Source organism: Paramisgurnus dabryanus, chromosome 13 (assembly GCF_030506205.2).
Source record: "Paramisgurnus dabryanus chromosome 13, PD_genome_1.1, whole genome shotgun sequence".
Classification (NCBI taxonomy): Eukaryota; Metazoa; Chordata; class Actinopteri; order Cypriniformes; family Cobitidae; genus Paramisgurnus; species Paramisgurnus dabryanus.
The window spans coordinates 28,171,857-28,192,585 of NC_133349.1; the positions used below are offsets into that span (position 1 = coordinate 28,171,857).

General features: G+C 38.3%; 1 protein-coding gene across 1 annotated transcript in view; it reads left to right on the forward strand.

Moving 5' to 3' along the window:
- The window catches only part of LOC135728177 (threonylcarbamoyladenosine tRNA methylthiotransferase), a 179,041-nt gene extending 158,751 nt beyond the window's left edge, over positions 1-20,290 (forward strand). The window contains exon 8 of the mRNA XM_073811500.1: positions 20,176-20,290. Within this exon, the coding sequence (XP_073667601.1) occupies positions 20,176-20,290 (115 nt within the window). The remainder of the gene's footprint in view (positions 1-20,175) is intronic.
- Positions 20,291-20,729: the final 439 nt, after the last annotated feature.

Consider the following 20,729-nt stretch of genomic DNA (forward strand, 5'->3'; position numbering starts at 1 on the left):
GTCGGTTTTAGTTCACGATGAACTACAGAAGAGTCAAGTTTTAAAAAGGAAAAATAACAAAACTCTTTGGTCAGTCATTTTTTAACACAATGCTAATGGTCTAATCCGGTTCAATGGATTATGCTAAGCTATGCTAAAAGTGGTACCGCCAGACGCAGAGATCGACTGAATGGATTTCAAAATGGTAAAAATCAAATGGAACTCTAGGGGAGATGGAAAATGAGCCAATTTTCAAAAAAATTGGAGTGTCCCTTTAACTACCACTGGTATGCATCCTGTCTTAATATCTTTAATAACTATTGAAACGTCTTACAGCGCATTCACACTTTTAATGGGTGACGTCATGCGTTGCCGAACTAAATTGTGAATCCGTCGGTGCCGCGTCAGTGCGTTGCTCGCGGCAGAAGTTGACCATGTCAGCCAATCATAACGCCTTATGCAAAAAACCTAGGCAGAGCCAGCCAATTATGTTAATGGAAGACCGGAGCTTGTGTTGCGGCCACTATGATTGGCCGTTGGCTACACTTCAGATAATTCTTACGCCCCATTCTAAACGCTTACGCCCCATGTGAATGTACCGTTACAGTATGTCCCTGTGTAAGTAATTTAATACCATATAAGCATTGAATACATTATCGGTAAAATCGTGGGTTAAATGACTCTTGTGTTTGGGTCAACCTGAATTCTAAATGATGAGCAACAAAATGTAAGAATGTTAATGAGAGCACGTCGTCTGTCAGTACTAAAAAATAGTTTCACCAGGCCTACAAATGCAATTCATTATCAAGCAAACAGGTTTTTAATCACCGTTAATGTGCTTTTTAAGGATTCACACTTGGCATTCTATTAGCATGTTTTGCATCCTGATGTTCGTAGGGTTTTAGTTCCATTCCATCATTATTGATTGTCCGTTGTTCATTCTCAAAGAAGAATTGGGGGGGTCATTAAGTGTCTACCCCCTCATCCTAAAAAGAAAAAAAATCTGGGCCTTTTCTAACACCTGACTATTGATGGTACGTCTGGTCTACTGAGTGCATAGTATGGTACTTTTTGTGAAGGTGGAAGGGAGGGGGTTGATGTAGAGGTCTGTCAGGACATAGGCGGAGGATGACCCCTCTAATGGTGACCCCTGTAGCCATCTCTTCATCTGGATGTACACCTGCGAGGACCACTAACCTAGTTTAGCTATCAGAGGCATTGCAGCCCAGTTTGTTGTCTGTCCTATCACGAAGGGGAGGTTTGGACACATCTATTTGTCTCTGCAGTGTGGGGACACATGGATATGGGACAGCTGGTTGTTTGCTATGCCCATATAACAAATGATTGAAGTGCACTGGGTGGCCATTACTCCAAATGGGATGAATTAGTTTGTATGGTAGTCTGAAATCCCCATCATAGGCCTAAGTTTGACTGAAACATGAGGATGTTGCTAAAGCTTGGCAGAATTGCTAGCGCAGAACCAGTCTCTTTACGCTGATGATGCTTCAATCTCATGCCCTAATAGACGTCCATAGCAGCAGATTGGCCGGCCACGTCGGTGATCATCCTAACTCGGTTAAGCTTTCAATTCAAGTTAATAACGTTGAACTAATTACATGTTCCCTCTTTTATAATAAGTTTTTCTCAGCATCCTCTGGTTCTCTGAAGGTCAGCCATTAAAGAGGTCGCCCCATGCAGCAACGCCTGGGGCGAAGTAGGGCGAAAAGTCCCACGTTTTCTTGAAAACACTCTTTGTGTTTTCAAATGTGGTTCTCATTATAGCAGCGTCACATGTGTCGGTTTCGTCTCGGCTTCTTTTTCAGCCTGTCGATGTAAAACGCCTATTGTGAAGTGAGGCAATGCGCCCTCACATCTGTAAACAAACCCAAACTCCATTTACAGTTATTTTACTGACTCGGTCATTAGTGTCATGGCCCGTGAAAAGGAGGGCTGATCGTTGGCCTCTTAGAGGAATTACGAAGGATTTGTTTGTGTCTGTTATAGTTGCATTCTTTCACTTCAGGGTTATTGGAGGGTATGAGGGTGTAAATATTGCACACGGAGGAATTTATAAGTGTTTTGCAAGGTTGACTGGCCAATGAATATCTAATGGGGCTCAAACAATCATTATTGCTTCTCAAACCAGATAAGGCAAATCGACGGCATTGAGGTTAAATACGCACAACGATTTGCTAAGTGAAAGCTCCACAAACAAACATGTATTTGTCGAACAACAGTGGTTGATGTGAATATGATTAATCTAACTCAAATATTTCTTTTAAAGGATTGAGCCGAAACCAAAACGTGTTTGGTTGTGCACCACTCTGCCCTACATGACTTTCTTTCTTCAGCTGTATGCAAACGTTCTTGCGTGTCGCATGATGAAACGCGCATATGGAAATTTGTCATATGAGGTGACGTCCCACCATATTTAAGTTATTGCATTGATCTGTATGTTTTCATAGTTGGGCGATGTATCGGTCGCTAAGTAAGCTTTCAAAATACGCATGGCTTTCTTTTACAAATGTATCAGTTTGCTTCAGAAGACATTAACCTAAATAATTATTTGATCACCACGTTGACACCAATGGGCAACCTTTCGATCTTTGTTGTGAAGCCAACACGGAAGTGACTTAATCTGCAATTTATCGAACTGGCCGGTAGCGAGTCCCCATAGACCCCCATGTTAAAATGCCTAAACTTTACAACATAAATATGTTTACAGTTTGGCACAAAACCTTTTTATTATCTATATAGCTCATTTTGCCCTTTATGACAACTGTGAGGGGGGTGATTTTTTTTTATTCATTCGCTTTAAATTTCTGCATAATTGAGGGTGTGGCCACTTGAGTGACAGTAGAGCTGCCACTGCTGTTTCTATTGTTGAGCTAGGTGGGCGTGGTTTTAGCAACCAGCCACAAGGCTCTGCCAGCCACTTTGGCTTCACACACGTCCCGCCTCTTTACCCATTTTCGGTTATCCGCAATTGATGCGCGGTGACACGATGCCAAGATGGCGACGGCAGGCCACGCCAAATCTTGGCTTCAAAAAGCTCTTCATAAACCTATCACGGATATTACATCAATAGCTTTCACATCCGTATATATTCATGACGGCATTTTAATATAAAATTTTTCAGTTGAAGACAGGAAGTATTATACATCTGGGATAGCATGAGGTTGAGTTGTTTTTGTGTTTGGGTGAATTTTCTTTCAAAAAAACACTTCTTCCTTCCTTTTGAGAAATGTACATCTGTTTGTAAAAAAACAAGTTAGTCCGCAATTTACTATAGACAAAATACTTGTATGTTATGTTGCCGCTTGAATGATAATGCACATCAGCCATAGAGGATGTTTTGGTAAACAAACAGCCTATACGTAGTACCACCCAGTTAAGACATCTGCTCTGCCAGATCTGCTGGTAATTCGTTCTAATCTGATCAAGCACTATACATGATTGCAATGTTTATTTCGGATGTTCTGCATTGTAAGATTTATTATGTTAACTGGTCTTCACTGTGTTGCTGGGGGGCAAAATGAATCCCATGTCGTCTCCCATTCATCACCTTCTTTATTTTTTAGGGATTATCTACCAAATACTTCTTACTGGATTATTTATATGCGTTGTTACCAAGGCCAAACAGTTTACCTCATATTGTTTGGATCTGGTTTCCCTTGCGCTTAAGATGACCCTAGGCCACTACTTCCTCTATTTTGTTTAGCCTAGTGTAGATTAGAAATGCTGTTTGGGTGGTGGAATGGAAGCTGTTTGTTTTCAGCCTGTGCTGCAAACATTATAGCATGCTTGTCCTCGTCTTTCTCCTCCCGTGCCCCTGCTGACTCGGCCGTCAAGCCCCAGGAGGACCGCCGGCTTCCTGAATGATTTGGCTGTCCGACAGGTCCATTCCCAGAGGTAACGCTGGACGACAACAAACAATGGCTCTTATCAGACTCACAGCTGACCCTAAAATATGAGCCTGTTATTCTCGAGTCTCTTTCCTCCTCACATGGAAAGAGGAGTCAGGGTCAGGAGGTTCAGCATTCTGCCTCTCTTTATGAATGTTGTAGGCTTTATTGGGTTGTGTTGTGCTGGCTCTTAAAGATTGGGTCATGAGCTCAGCAAAGGCAGTCGTGGATGAAAGATTTGGCAGTCACTTTTTGACGATGGCCACTGCCTCATCCTACCCAGCTGCGGAGCCATAAACCTAGAGCGGGATTATCTACCGAGGACGGTCGACTTGCTGTTTATTAGTGCTGGAGAATTGCTCCATTAGCTAGAAGGCACAAGATATGGAAGGCCATTTAGATGATCTCTGGTTATACGTTTGGTCAGCACAAGCATTTTAACAGTGTGATCCATAATCTCTCAATGCTGTATTCGATATAGCCTTGTCTATATAGTGAGAAATAGACAATTTTATGAGGTGCTTACCGGAAATGCCTTTGGGAGGCCTTGTGGAAGCAAATTTCTGACATTTTTCATACATTCGTCAAAACAAAATTGTAAAAAAATATGTATTTCTGTCATATTTTTCTTAATTTCATCAACCCCAAATTGTAAAAATGTGTAGCATGCCTGTTGTTCTGTTTAAAACAGTAGCTTACCAGTGTAACAGTTTTCATTACCCTTCAAATTGCCCAATTTGAAAGTGTCCCCAATAGAAAATGGCAGTTTTGCATGAACTTCCATATATCGCAAAAAGTTTTAAACTCTGTTGTGGTGTTTTTTTTTTGTTGGCAATTCTGTAAAAGAATATATTCCAAAACATCAATTAACTTTTTCTGCATTTACTTGTCACAGGCGTAAAAATCAAATTATTTTTTAAATATGTCGTGGTGTGTTTGATTGTAGGACAAGGAAAGGGTGTGTTCGATTTTTGTCGTCACAAGAACCGACAAGCGCATCACAGTATAATACCGCAAGAACGATTCGGTTGTCAACTACCCTCTATGTTTTCGAGTCGCGTTCGCTGTATTTTGATGTCATCAGCATGTTGATCTGTGTGTCGGCGTACAAAGTTGAACAGACCGGTTGCTATGGTTTTTAGATTTCGAGACCACAAAATTGTGTTTTAGTCGTTTAACATCGGTTAATGGAAATGCCGTCATTTCGCAAGTTGTGAAATAACGGTTAAGTTGTGCAGAAATCTTTAATGGAAAGGCAGCTACTGTAAAAATATAGTATCAAAGAATCATCAAAAAATTTATTGATTTTCAAAATGCATTAAATAGTGATCTATCTAAATTAGGGCTGACTTCTTATAGTCGAGGATTCTACGAGGATACGCATTGTTTTTATAACATTTCCCCACATGTAATGACGGGGAATGAAGCCGTCCAATCATAGCAGTGGGTGTTTACGTCCAGGTCTTCAATGCGGCCCGCCCCTTCAAACAAAGTTTTTCTCCAGAGAGCCACTAATCCATGTTACAAAATAGCCTATTACTTATTGTTTTTGATGTTTTTGAATGTAAATACCACGCGATCATCATAAGTAGACCTCAGACAACAGTATAAAACAATAAAATCGATAACTTCACTGCCCCTTTAAAAAGCCTTCTTGTAAAGAAATTGTTCTTTAATTTATTTTTGTTTAAAAAAAAAGATATATTTAGCTGTAGTATAGCTTGTTAATCTTTTTCTCATAAGGGGAAAGACATGTAGCCAATTCCTTCACCGGGACAGCCCTAGCTGCTATCTAAAAAAAAAAAACAAGGTTCGACTATCAGTCGAATACGGCAAAATCTAACGAATCAGATTCGACTATGAAAATCCTTAGTCGAAAACAGCCCTAATCTAAATAGCTATCTATCCTATCCATCCCATCCATCCATATATGCAGAATTTCGAAAAACATCTTACATTTGGGGTTGTTCTAAACTATTACTATAGCGCTAAATCTGATCCTTTGCCTTCAAGTGTGCAATAATATTAGGTCAAATAAAAAGTTGCATTTGTGTTTGTAGGTTGGCAAAGAAAAAAAACATTTATGATACTACTGTCAGATTTTATTTTTGATTTAACACATGCTCTTAAAATCTATTCTTGGCATTTTTGGAGATTTATATGTTTTCCCATTTAAGTCTATTGGAGTTGTACAGTACTTGGATCTTGGAGGCATTATCGAGATGTCCCCAGTGAACAGACTTTCCTTGAAGGAACTTTGCTCAGAAGTTACTGAACTAGAAGCTGCTGCTTAATGTGATTTCAAGAGCAAACATTGTTATATTTTTGTCTGGAGAGGATCTCAGCTGAGTGCTGATGAATATTCTTGGCTTGTCTCATTGTGTTTTGCTTACTTTTTAACACCGTCAATGTGTAAGAAGTTTTGCAGCTGTTCATAATCGTTTTTTGTGCTTCCAGACTGCAAGACACACAAAAAGTGTTTTATTTTAGATTTATTTAAAACTTCACCTCTCTTCGCACTTCTGTTGTGGCACATTTTGAGTTATGCAAAGCTCAGCTGTATAATACATCGATGGCATTATGAGTGATGATATCTAACAGTAAAGGGTCCGGGGAGGGGTCCTGAAAGCTTTGGTGTCAGTTAAAGGCCAAAACAGCCTTAGTGGTGTGGAGAGTCCAGGGTGAAATGTTATCTGGAGTCGCTCTCACATCATTAAGAGAAAATAACACTGTGTGTGTGTGTACACATCCACTTATTAGTGTGGAAGAAAGTTTGATGCACTTTAAGTGACTTTAAATGTATGAATAGTTACAGTGGGAATGAATGTTTGGCCTTTTTAAGTCTCCATCAGTCTAAACCACAAATCACAGACACTGTCTGTTTTCTGAAAGTCTAGTGCATCAAATCCTGGATCGATATTCAAGCATTTTGTCTCAGGCACTTAGCAGAAAGTTTACAGAGTAGTCAGTTATTACAGTACAAATCACTTGCGTCTGGTGGGCCATATGGTTACACTTACTTAAATACTAAACATGTACAAACAGTTTTGCTCTGAACCAGTAATGTCACACAATGGAAAATGTTTTCTTGCGTCAGACCGCTTGAACATCGTTTACATTTTCAGATCTTTCATGACCCGTTTAACAGGGCAATATTATGACTCTTCAGTATGTAAGCAAGATGTCATCATTCATCACCTACTATAGTTATAATCACATATTTACTATTTAAAGATGCACTGAAGTGCCTTGCAATTTCAGGGCTCGAAATTGTGACTATTTTGGTCGCATATGCGACCGAAATTTAATCTGTGCGACCTTAAAATATATTTGGGAGCATTTTTGCGGCTGCCCATTTTGTTGTGGTGCGACTTGATTTAGATTGTGATGCTGCGTGCTGCTGTCCCAGGTTCAGTGTTCTCTCCAACGTTACATAACCAATCAAATAACATAACATACATAACCATTAAGTTCTTACGTTTAATGAAGACCGCAGATTGGCTAATATGAGCGTCAGTCATTCCTTGTTGCTGTGCTACGTTGGTACGTGAAGCGCGAAAATAAGACGAACCGCGAGCATGACGAGAACAAGTCGACTACAGCCAATGTTACTACTGTAATTAATGACGACGATCCGGATTCAAATACGACTCCACCACCGGAAGATAATACTTGACGTTAAACCTTTCAGAGAGAGTGGCTTAAAGATTTCGAGGGTCTCCGCTATGAAAATGGCTCGATGTAACTTACTGTGCTTACTGTAAATCCTGTAAAATGGCGTTGGTGGCGGAATCAAAACATTTTAAGCGCCAGACCTTGCTTAAACATGGCGAAAGTGCCAAAAACACTAGTAGTGTCATGACAAATGTGTTCATTATTGATGGAGACACCGACCTGTCTGTCAAAGAGTGTTTGATAGTGTATGTGCGCATGCGCTGGTGAATGGACATCCGACAAACATCCTTGTGGTCCATGTTGATGTGGAACACGACAATGCAGTTATCAATACCTATATATATATATATATATATATATATATATATATATATATATATATATATATATATATATATATATATATATATATATATATATATTAGCCTTCTATATTAAGGTCACTTTTGTAATGTCCCAGTTAATCAGTGTTTTACGTGTTTGCTAGATTTTCTATTGTAATCATTTTACCTGTAATTGTTAAATACCAAAATTTTAAATGCTGGCCATAGGATATGTAAAGCCCAGTGGTGGCATTTTATTTTAATAAAATAAATCTATTAACATATACATTGTAGTTGTGGTGCTTTTTAATTTTTGGATGGATGCGCCTAAATTTTTGCTGATGCTCCTAACTCTTTAAAGTTGGGAGCACCAGTGCTAGCAAATAAAAAAGTTAATTTTGAGCCCTGAATGTGCATAATTTTTTGATGTGTTAACGTCAGTTTGACTGAAACAAAAGTTTCATTGTTTCATTTGACACAATTCAGCAAAGACGCACTGTAACAAAATGTACAGGGTGGGACGTTTCAGCATCTAAAGAGCATTTGATTAAACAGGAAATTTGATGAAAAGATGTAGGGTGATGTCATACGAATTCTAGACTAAACCTATAGTACCAAATTGTAAGTTTTGAATGCTTATATCTTCTGTATGAAAATTTTGTCAGTGTTTTGGACCATACCAGTTCATATTTATTCTTAAACCTAATAAACCTTTAATTTCAAGGGTGCTTTAAGTGCAAGTGCCACTGTGGGAAACATCAGAGTTTTATTGTTGATTATATGTCTGTGTGGTGGTTTTATGGTTTTAAGTTAAGCCATGTGCAAATTCATCATTCAACACCATTGCTGAATATTTTCTCCATATAATTGGAGACAGTCTCATTCCAGTGGTTTAAAATTGTCTTGGTTTCCAATGTTACAAACATCGAGGTAACCAATTGGATCCAACGTATGGATCAGTAATGCTATTATGATGCTCAAAGATGAGATTTAACTGATACAATTCTTGACTATAGGGAGACTTTAAGCACACTGCCCATGGGTCATAAATCACAGCTTTGTGGCATTTCATCAATGACACAGACATTGCTGCATCCCCTTCACTGTATCTTACTACATGAAAAGTATGAAACATCCTCCTCTGGGACATGGACATTGTAAAACCTTAATTTCATCAGAAGCGGGCTTATCACGAATAAATCGTAGCATGAAACCTAATCAAATGTTCTTGCTTTTCTTGGCTGGCAGTGGGATAAATTTATTTTGATATCAGTCGTCCAGCCTGACGCTTTTGCCAGAGGCCTTGACATTATTCGTAATAACGGTGGAGCCCAACATGTTATTATTATTATAGTAAAAATAGCCAGAAAAGTTGCTGCATTTGAAAGTTTTATAGAAAAAGGAAATAAATCATTAGTCACAAGCAAATTTGAATAGGCCTGTGTGCGCTTCGTCATTTTGATTTTCCCTGCAATTATAGCAGGGGATAGTCTTGGCCCACTTGCGTGTGTACCGCATGTTGGAGCACTGCCCACTAGACCATCGGCTTTGACCGACTTGAATACTTTCTAATATAATGCCCAGGACGTGAAAATAATTCGGAAGTGCTGCGTTTTACTGAAAAGTGAAACTGGTGGTTCTATCAGATAGTAAAAGAGCTTATTGAGATGAGTTTCCTCCACAGTCCTCTCTCCGGGTCACCTGGTGTTTCACGCAAGATTGTATTCGTTTTGAGTCTCACGCATGGGGCTCAAACCGTAGTCGCTAGATCAATATAATGGTGTACAATTCAGCAGAGATCTTACCCAATCCTGCTGTGTTTATCAAACTAATGTATGGAGTGGTTTTCAGCTCCACTGGTCCGTGTAGATTATTCAATCTCGCACATTCACGGACTCGTTCGCTCACACACTGCCTCTTTCTCTTGACTTTTTGTGTGTGGCAGTGATGTCTTTTCAGAAACATGCGCCATTTATCGCTATGATGATCAGAAACGATGGCATGGCTCAGTACTCTTCAGCGCTGTCATCATTAGCATGGCGGATGTGTTGTACCTTGGATCACTCGGCTGTGTTTTAGCCAACAGTGTCTTCATTTTTAACTTCAGAAAGTCTTTACTGCAGGGGTGATATAGGAGCACTCATGAGGTTTGGCAACCTCCACCAACATTTTACTGGCGTTTAGATAACCTCCAATAACAGCCAGCTTCAAAAACATTTCAAGTCTTGGCGTTCGCATACAAAGACTGGAGGATGTGCATGAGTTGGCGGCTTTTGTAAGCGAACTGTTGTGGATCACAGCCCGATTCAGATTTGCTTTTAGTTTTAAAGCCTGCTTACTGTTTTTCCTGGCCGGTTTTGGCAAGCGGAAGCCAGATTGCCGGCAGATTAAACTTGAATTACGAGATTACGGTGAGAAAGTGGCACTAAACTGTTCAGTAAAAAGAGGAGGAGGGCCGAGTTATGGTAAACGGGATATTGTGGCAAACAGTGTTGGGATTCACCTGAGATCATTGGCACATATGCACGCCTGGCTGGCAAACAACGAACCAAGACAAAGCTGTCAGCAAATGAAGCTTCAAAGCAAAGCGTGATGTTCCCGTTCTGTGACGAGAGGCGATTTAATGCGCCCGATTATTGTTTGATGTGGCATTGGGGAATCGGCGGATGAGTGGTTCTCAGTAGAGACGAAAACCATCATAATACAGTAAGCATCTGAAACAAAGTAAGAGAGCAGCAGGTCTTAATGGTTCTGTATCAGATTTGTGATTCCAGCTGCAGTTGATCCACCATCTCAGATCATGTTTCTATCCAACAGCCTGCCAATAGCAAAATCATTCTGTACATATGTTTGATGTGGTGGTTCAGACGCAATAGGAAAAAGGTTTCTGAAGCTTCCCAGATTCAGACATGCTGTTTTATTTTACAACTTTACACCTTGCGTTTGAGTCTACAAGGCCAGGTGGGTTACATCCAGAGGGTCCGATGGAAAATTGGTCATCTGTTTACGTTTAGACGACTTCTCAGATCTGTTTCTGAATAACGGCTATCTAAAGCAAACACACTTCTGTAACTTTGTCTTAACCTCCTAAGACCCAAGCTTTGGTTTGTCTTTTTTCAGATTTCTTCCAGCTATTTGTGTTAGGAAGAACTAATAAATGTAATAACCAATTTTATTGTATTATTTTGAACATAAAGCAGTGTAACTGTCCACTTTGGAAAAAACAGGTCTTAGGAGATTTAGGAGAACTTTGGTTTTTCACATCTTCTCTGAATAATAAGCCAATGAATAGTGTTGTAGTTCTTGAGACCAGTCTCAAGACCACTTTTTAAAAGTCTTGGTCTCGTCTTGGAATCGACCGCATTTTTACTCGGTCTCGTCTCGGTCTCGGACAAAGAGGACTCGGAATTTTATTTCAAGACCGGTCAAGACCACAGCTAATGCACACTGCAAAAAAAATATTTTCAAGAAAAAAATTCTTAGTATTTTTGTCTTGTTTTCAGTAAAAATATCTAAAAATTCTAAAATAAAGATGTTTTTTCTTGATGAAAAAAATGACATGTCTAGTTTTTAGAGCAAACATATCAAATTTAAGTGATTTTGTGAAAAAAACAAGCAAAAACATCTGCCAATGGGGTAAGCGATTTTTTTTCTTACCCCATTGGCAGATTTTTTTTGCTTGTTTTATTCACAAAATCACTTAAATTTGATTTTTTGCTCTAAAAACTAGACACATTTTCTTGGGTAGTTTTGCTCATCAAGAAAAAGCATCTAAATTTAAGATTTTTAGATATTTTTACTGAAAACAAGACAAAAATACTAATAATTTTTTTGCAGTGCACATCACAAATTTATTTTTATCATTAATTTATTCAGATAATGATGTTGGCATTGTTTAAGCATTGTTTAAGTTTCTCCCAATGACAATTTTTCAAATTTTATTACTAAAAACACCTGCAAGTGGATGGCAAGCAATGGAAAGACAGTTCAGTTCAGATTAAATGGTTAAGTGGATTTCAGCTCTTTTGTGTTTGTTCACTTTTATTTGCTTATAGACAAAAGATAAATTCCCACATATCTGCAATGCCTTTGATTATTTGATCAACTTCTCTGATGGTGCACGCACGCACGCATGCACACATGCACGCACGCACACACACAGACAAGAAGTGCCTAATCATATGCATATTCCACATTTTATCATAAGTGTTTTAATGCAGTGCCTTGCACTGGTCTTGGTCTTGACTTGGTCTCGGCCTGTCTTGGTCTTGACTCGGTCTCGACCCTTTAAACACTTGGTCTTGTCTCGGTCTCGGCCTGTCTTGGTCTTGGTCATGACTTGGTCTCGGTTTAGGTGGTCTTGACTACAAAACTACCAATGAAACATGCACACCAATACATTTCTTTGAATGCATTGATAATGATAATGCACTTGTGTTGTGAATTAAACCCTGACGGGGTGATCCAAAAGTCAACTAAAAGCTTTGTATTGCTTTTTTACAAGCTACTAAATAAATAAGTTGGCATGAAATATTGATTTACATTTAATGTATGTGCAGGAGCATGGAGGGCAATGAATACAAGACTATATGCACTATACTGTATAGGTTACCTGGGATGACCTGGGATGGTTTAATAGCATTATTAAAAATGACAACGTAAACCTGTGTAATGATTTTGACCTTTTTGAATGCATTACAGTGAATACATTTTCTTTTCACATTTTAAATTTATATTTTTAATTTTATTAGAATTTTTATTATTTTATATTTTTTATTTTATCATCAATTTTAATTTAATTAGTCAATTACACGAGTGTTGTGTAATTAAAGTTTATATAAATATTTTATTATTTTAAAATATATAAAAATGTTATTTATTATTTTTATACACCTTTTATACACCTATATTTATATTATATTATTTTATACACCTTAATAATAAACGTATATGTTGTTTAGTTGACGTTTCATGTTATCAAAGTGTTACTTGTTTTACTGCATTCTCTTTTCTGAACCCATAAACATTTTAATGATTTCACATAGCACAAAGGTTAAGAAATAACACTTTTTCTCAAGTTCACTACAAATTGGACAATGCAAGGACAGTGCTTCAGTTTATCTGAGGCTGATATCACCGCTGATGGCAATACTGAATGAATTCTTTCAGATATTGATTATGTTTATGTCCAGATGGTTTTAGATAGAGACTATGGCTCTACTGCGCTTCCATAATCTCCTCTGGCCTGTCTGTGAGCTCATAGTGCAGGGCACAGCTCATGTTCTCCATGTTTTAGTATTGAGTCATAGCCTCTCTGACCCACTAAACTCTGTTTCTGTTTCGTCTGACTGTCCCAGTGAGGCAGTCAGGAGGCCTCGGCTGCTGAAATGTCTTGTTTTGGCTGTGGATGTTGGTTTGGGGTACATGGACACGTCTCTATTCACATTACGTTTGGTGCTTTTTTACGGCCTGTTATTTATTTTAGGGAAGCACATAGCTGGTTTTCTGTTATGGGTGTATTATGTTTCCTTGCTCACTTTTGTTGCAAAAAGAGAAGTCGAGATAAATTGCAGTAGATTAGATGGTTTATGTTCTTGTTTATTTTCTGTTACTGCACACTTGGAAAAAGCATGTTTGTATCCAAAGAGCATGACAAGCTGAAATGCTAGCAATTTTTAGTTCAGTTCACATTTATATAGTGCTTTTTACAATGCATATCATTTCAAAACTACTTTATATCAGAAAATAAAGCTGTGATTTTCTGCACAGCTCAGTTTTGTCTTCGACCTTAAACAGTCTATCACAGCATTTTTTATTGGAGATGTTTGTAAAGCTCCTCATTGGTGTTTCATGTTCTCTAAACCGCAGGCATCTTCCCACTGACCTTCAAATGCAAACACAATGACAGTCTGCTGGATGATCCGCACAACTCGTGCAAAGTTTAAACTTTTGTTTTAATTACTGTACTTTCTTCAAAACCCCAAACACACCTACCGACTTAACGCACAATTAACGCCTCCTCACAAGTTTAGGCGCTTATCGGGAGCTTAGCACTTCCTTCCCCTTTCCATATGGAGAACCTTGTGTTTGAATTGGCCCTCTTGGGCGCCCCCTCTGCTTACAGGGGGTCGGCGTAATTTAGCTCCGGCTCGCTCACTTGGGCTCAAATTAATAAATTGAGGGACCATCGAGTGTCCAGGGAGCTTTCAACATTGTCTTCCTGTCACAGTACTGTTGAATAGGTAACAAAGAATAAGCGGGTTAGGTCTCACCAGGGTCCCTTTAGCCTTGAAGCCGTGATGAAGTATATTGTCCATATGTATCTCTGTGTAATTAATGGGAGGCAGACGCTGGCACAGCGAGTGGCTTTTGGCAAAAAGTAATTAAGAAATTATTTACTGCAGGTGTCTAATCAGGCCCGGATATTTTGGGATATACGTGCAGATAACAATGGAGAACGCAATAACCCGAATGGTGACACTCTTTATTAACATGCATTGGGGGTCACAGGTCTGTTTTGGGTGGCAGGGGAAAAAAAACAATGCTGCATGCATATGCAACTAAAATAAAGTCATCCATTGTTGGGATAGTAAAAATGGCAGTCTGGCTTAACAGCTTTTTAAACTGAGTACAAACTGCTTCAAATATTTCTTTCTTAATGATGCAGGGGTGTAGTTTCTAGACGGATGGGGGAGGTAACCACCCAATAATCAAAACCAGCAGTTACAACCCCCTCCCCCCAATATTTATAAAATGATTAATGGAAACGAAAGAACAGTTTGAACCCCCAATGTTCAAACCAAATCCTACACCCTTGACTACATGTCTAATTAAGCGTTACAGTATTTTGCACAAATAAACCTGCCACATTGAATACCGGTGTAATTAAACCAACCTGGTCTCAAAGGAAAACATAAAGGCTTTACGAGGTGGCAATTTTGTATGAATTTGTACACTGTAAAAAAAATGTATATCAACGAAGTTTTTAATTTTTTATTTTTTAAGTTCAATAATTGAATCTTGTTTGAGTTGTGCCAACCAAATACTAGTCAATAACTTAAAAAAGTAGGTTCAATTGACTTGCATAACCAATTTGATTAAACTTGCATGCAGCACTGCAGCATTTTTTTTACAGTGTATGATGTGAATCATACAAAAACATACGATTATTCGGTAAAAACGAGAATGATACTCTAATCCCAATGTCAATAGGTTGAAAGCAGATCGTACAAAAGCATACACTGTAAAAAGATTTGTTGGTTCAACTTAAAGTAAGTAACTTAGTTGCTTTACAATTGAGTTCATAAAAAAAAAATGTTGCATAAACTAATAAGTAGTTTATGTAGTTTTTAATATATCGTCGCTGTTCGATGAAAACCACGTATGTCCATTTTGCTGATTTTGAGATTTTTCGACAGATTGAATGTCCAGGTTCTTTTCCGTATACAGTATGCTTCACATATCTAAATGGCCAATGAACAGTTGTGAAGTCATGTCATCTGATTTTCATGTATATCCATTTGGTGTCAAAGCTGTCAATCACGCCGCGTATCTCGCCGGTCTCGTGAAGTTTCAACGAACTCAGCACTGGATGGCCGAATAAACATAACCTGGTGAGACAATGACTTTCCTTCATCGAGGTAAACGTTTCCCCCCTGACGCCAGACGTACGTCTAGGAGTGACAAAATTACGGTAGGACTGTGCAAACAAAGTATCAACTAGTGTCTAGCATTACCATGTCAGTGTATTGATTCACTGTCCCTTCATAGTTTGCAAGAGACTATTAATAAATGTATAACTAATATTAAATAAACTAAGTGTATTTAATAAGCTAAGACATAGGCTATTTAATAAACGTTCATCTGTCAATATGAAACGTGACTTGGCCATGCTAATTAATGATCGGAAGAATGCGTATCGACCACCGTTACTGTAAAATAGACACGTATGTCCATTTAAACTCAATTTTGGTCAAAAGTGGATTATATCATTACACTGGCAAGAATATAGTTACATGTAAAGATGACGTACCAAGTATGACAACGCTACATTCAACTGCTTTTGAAATAGTGTTTTTTTTTCACTTCCTGAAAAGTTACCGTTATGGACATACGTGAGTTTCATCAGGCAGCGACGATATAGTAATTCACATATGTAACGCGTGACCTTTTAACGTGATTGCGTCATGGGTAAGGTCGTGCTGGCTTGTCACATGGCTAGTGCAAGACGAGAAGTTCGGTGAAACGATCTTCATGTTCACCAAGAAAAAAAAAATGTTTAAACCCTAAGAACCTTATGCTACATACAAACCAAACGCGGGGCATCGCATTACTCGCTCTAGATTCCTCGCGGGATTTAACTTTGTATATATGCAAATTTTTCGCTAAGTTTGAGGCGAATAGCATGTGTTTGTTTTCGAGGCAAACGCGCCGCCCATATTGTGTCATTCGCATCACCCCACGCAAGGACGTGTCTGATCGTGTATTTGCATTGACTTTGTATGTAATCTAATCATGCAAATTGTGGAACTCGCATCTGGTGTGAACCCACAGTTATGCTTCAGTTGGGATTGTTTAGAGCCCTTTGAAGCTACATTGAAAATTGATTGAAACTGTAAACTGTTGAGGTCCATTGAAGTCCACTATATTGAGAAAAATCCTGTTATATAACTTTAATTTGAACTAACGTTTTTACAATAAGAGTGTACGAATTCATACGAAACGGACATTTCATAAAAAATTGTTGTGAATCACCATAAAATCGTGTTGAATTTAACTTTCCTGATGTCAAATCTGGGTCCTAAAGAAAACCACCTAAAAAACAAACCACCACTAGAGACTGTGAGGAGTATTTAGATGTTCATTTAAAGTTAAAGGAGCTGGCTAGCTTTCTAAAACACAAAATATGTGTCGTGAGAGACAAGCCACTTGACGTGAACAGCTGAAAAACTGCAGGCGATGACCCACCTCTAAAAGTGCTCCATTTCTGACCACACGTCTGCATCCATCAATAATGAAATCGCATAGCAAGCTGCATCAATAAGCAATGAGACTTCTTGAATGTTTCAGATGCCTTCAAATGTTTTGATGGATGTGACAGTGCTCAGCTCAGATGCATATGTGTGGATGAAAGCACCGCACGCTGGCATATTTAATGTTGTGAGAGCTCCACTGATTCAAATTTAACAGACCTTCTTTGATTTCTCACAGTACAGAGATGAGCTGTCTTTAATACTTCTCAAAACCTTTCAGCGTCCTGTTTGTCTTGTGTCAGGCAAGTTCTGCTGTATTTCTCTCGCGCTCGCTTGTTTCTAAGGCAACATTTTTCTTGGAATCGTCTTTAAGTAAATAGATTACCCAAAATGTAGCCTGGCCTACATTAATGTCAGCCCTCGCCGTGAGGGACCGCAATCTAAATTCTATAAATAGCCAGCTGTGACCTGACCTCCTGTCAGGGACCATATAGAGCAGAGCAGAGGTAGACATGGATTGGTTTGATGTAAAAACATTGCATGGGGACTTCATGCCCGTTGGGATTACAGTGAGTTTGATCCATTTTGCAGGGCAATATCACATTAAAGCCAAGCCCAGTCTATAGGCCTTCAAAAGGACCCTGAACGCTCTCCCATGTGTCTATATGCATTGGACCTTGGTGGACCCATCTGTGTTTACTTGGAGGTCTAGTCATGTGACCCATCCTTCTACTTTAATGGCTGGTTTAATTTGGCAAAGTGCTGGGAGATAGATGTTGCCTGCTAAAGATCATATAATGTCAAAGTGAGACACGCGTAGCATTAGAAGCGTCTCTTTATTTAGTTGTTCATTTTTTTATTTAACATTTTAAAAGGGAACTGACAACTGTAAGCAACGGTTGTTTGTGTTAATGCATTGCTAGGAGAAATGTATTGAGTGCTTAATCTGAAATCCTAAATCTGGATCTTTTTGATTTTGTTTATTTTCTATAACATTTATATACATTTATTCTTTTGTTTGCCTCTAGCTCAAAATTACACTGTGCACATTCTGACTTATTTTGCCAGCATGGGTCACAAATAATATTTTACGTTTATACACTTATGTTCAAAAATAAAGTATAAATGATGCTGGATACAATTGAGTTTAGCAACACGCTAAAGTCACAGTGTATTGAACTTAATTGTTGGTTGAGTATCCCATATTATTAGTATGACAAATACTATCATGCTTGCATAGCCATTACACATTGTTTTAGTTATTTCACGTCTTGAACTTGTGGTTACGTTGTGAAACTTGTTTTTGGCGGCAGACTCCAGCTTTCACCACAGTAATTCGATTCTGTACTTTGAAAGGTGGCTTGAGGCCACTGTAGGTGAACTCCACAAATCTTGTTCCTACTGTAGCTCAGCACTTTTTCTCGGGATTGTAGCTGGAGGGGAGGCGATGCTGGATGCTGTGCTTTCTTGAGGCTAATGATACTCCAGGATTTTCAACACACAATCTCTCTCTCTTTGTCTTTCGCTCTCTCTGAGCTCTTGGATGCCGTCTTGACACACTGTCAGAGATTTGGCCCGCGGCAGAGCCGGTGTCTCAGTTGCTGTTTGAGCCCTGGACGGGGCTTCATTGACAGTAGTGATGAAAGACTGGTCAGACTAGACCCATCCTGTTCGGCTCTCAACGGAGCTAATTCAGCAAAGCTTACGCACAAACAAACCGAGCAAAAACAAATTCTGCACGGCCTGCCAGCCTGTTACTGAACATCTTACATCTTTAAAAATAATTGGGGAATAAATACATTGTCTTACTAATGCACCAAACACATGCAAACAGACTGAACAATATGTCCCTGGAGTGACTTTATACGCACTTGTTTCTTTTTTTTTTACTGTCTTGCATCTTGTAATGCAAACACCTTACATTTTCAAGAGTTTTCAATCACTGATCCTTAAATTGTTTGAACTTTTTCAGTTTTTGGGTGAAATAAAACCTACACATTTTTTGACATTTGTAACTGACTTAGCTTATAGCTTTCGAAAAATACTGATGTATACTTTTTCTAATTACATCTACTTTGGTAAACTGTAGTAAAATTCTAAGATACTAGTAGTTTTAAACATTACCATAGTAAATGTCAACATATTCTAGAAGTATGTACTACAATTTATCAATCCACTACAAATAATACTACTACAGAATACCATGAGACATTAACAAAGTGTAGTAATTACTACAACTTATTACAGTGTGCTACAATTTACTGCCGTAACTACTCAAGTAAACTACATTGTATTTTAAGGAAGATTATATTATGCATTTTTAGGGTGGGTTGCACCAACAAGGATTAAATTAAGCAGAGTTTAGAGCTAATCTAGGGTTTGTTGATCTCAGTTTAATTTTAATTCGAGTTGTGTTGCACCACTTAAATTTAAACACAGATTAACAAATCTTAGATTAAAACTTTAAACTGTATTAAACCCTTCATCTGCGATTTATTATGTTGAATTTTTCGGTGTAATTAAACAGCAACAATGTTGACGTTGTCCTTCAAAAAGGAAATAAACCGTTTATGCAAGCAAATGTAATGTGATTTTTGTATTATAAATCACCTACATACACCGGTAGGCTAATCTAAAGGTCTGATTCAAATAAAAACATTTGACAATCTTTTAAAACAATTGTATTGATAAACATATCAGGAAATATTGTGACAGGAAATATCGCAAAGCTCAGATATTGTGATATAATGAACAAGATGTGTCAACGCATTTGTCATTAAGCGCCACCATGTGTCCGTTCATTCACTGTCTTTCGTCTGACTGGAGCGCGCGTGACAGAGGAGAAGCACATATGAGCCTCGGTAACTTTTTGAGCCGCCAAACTCACTTTGTTGAGACGTTATAATAAACGCATCTTTGAATAGCGCCACCACGCTCGCGATATGTGTTTCTAATCATTTAGCCAGACATTTAATTATAAAAAAACATATTTAAACCTCCTCATATGCATGTTTAAAGTTAATCCCTCATTTAGATTTAAAACAGAGTTTAAAGTAATGGAGCAACAGGATTAAAGATAAGGTAAGATTTAAACCTGGATCAAAATGACAGTTTAAATTTAAACCTGTTTATTTTTAAACAGGTTTAAACTTTGGTGCAACGGAATTATTAAATAAGCTTTGATTTAAACCAGATTTTGGCCTAATCCTTGTTGGTGCAACCCACCCTTAGTGTTTTAGTTTTGTGTACCTAATGCCCTCAAAAATATTTGCTATATTTATTATCTAGTGTTGATAATGTCTACTCTCTTTCTCTCCACAGTTGTTTAAATGCCTGCACATACTGCAAGACCAAGCACGCCAGAGGCGATCTGGCCAGTTACTCTATAGAGGAGCTTGTTGAGAGAGCCAGACAGTCCTTCCAGGGTGAGTCTTGATCCAGAGCCTGAGCAGACTACTTCCATCATTTTACTGGACTTATTTTCTTTTCCTTATGTTGAACCCTTTCAATTCACCATTTCTGGATCACAGCCATTCATGTGATGGGTAGTGATGTAGAGTCATTGTATATCATAATCATAAGCTTGTCATATGTGACCAGTCACGGAAAGTAGGGACACAAGTCGGATCTGGAGCATTTTGAGTTATTCATAGATTCTGAAAGTGCAGTTTCTAAGCTTTCTAACGATGTGTAACACATGGAAATCTGATAAGATTTGGAGAAGTTGTGGCCATTTGAATGTAACACATTCAAGAAGGAGAATGCTGAGAAATTTGTGAAAGAAAAAGTTAACACTTTCCCTTTTCCCTGGCTGGAGAGACAATAGGGCTCATTTACATCTCATTTAGCTAAGCCATACCCCCTGTAAAGCCATT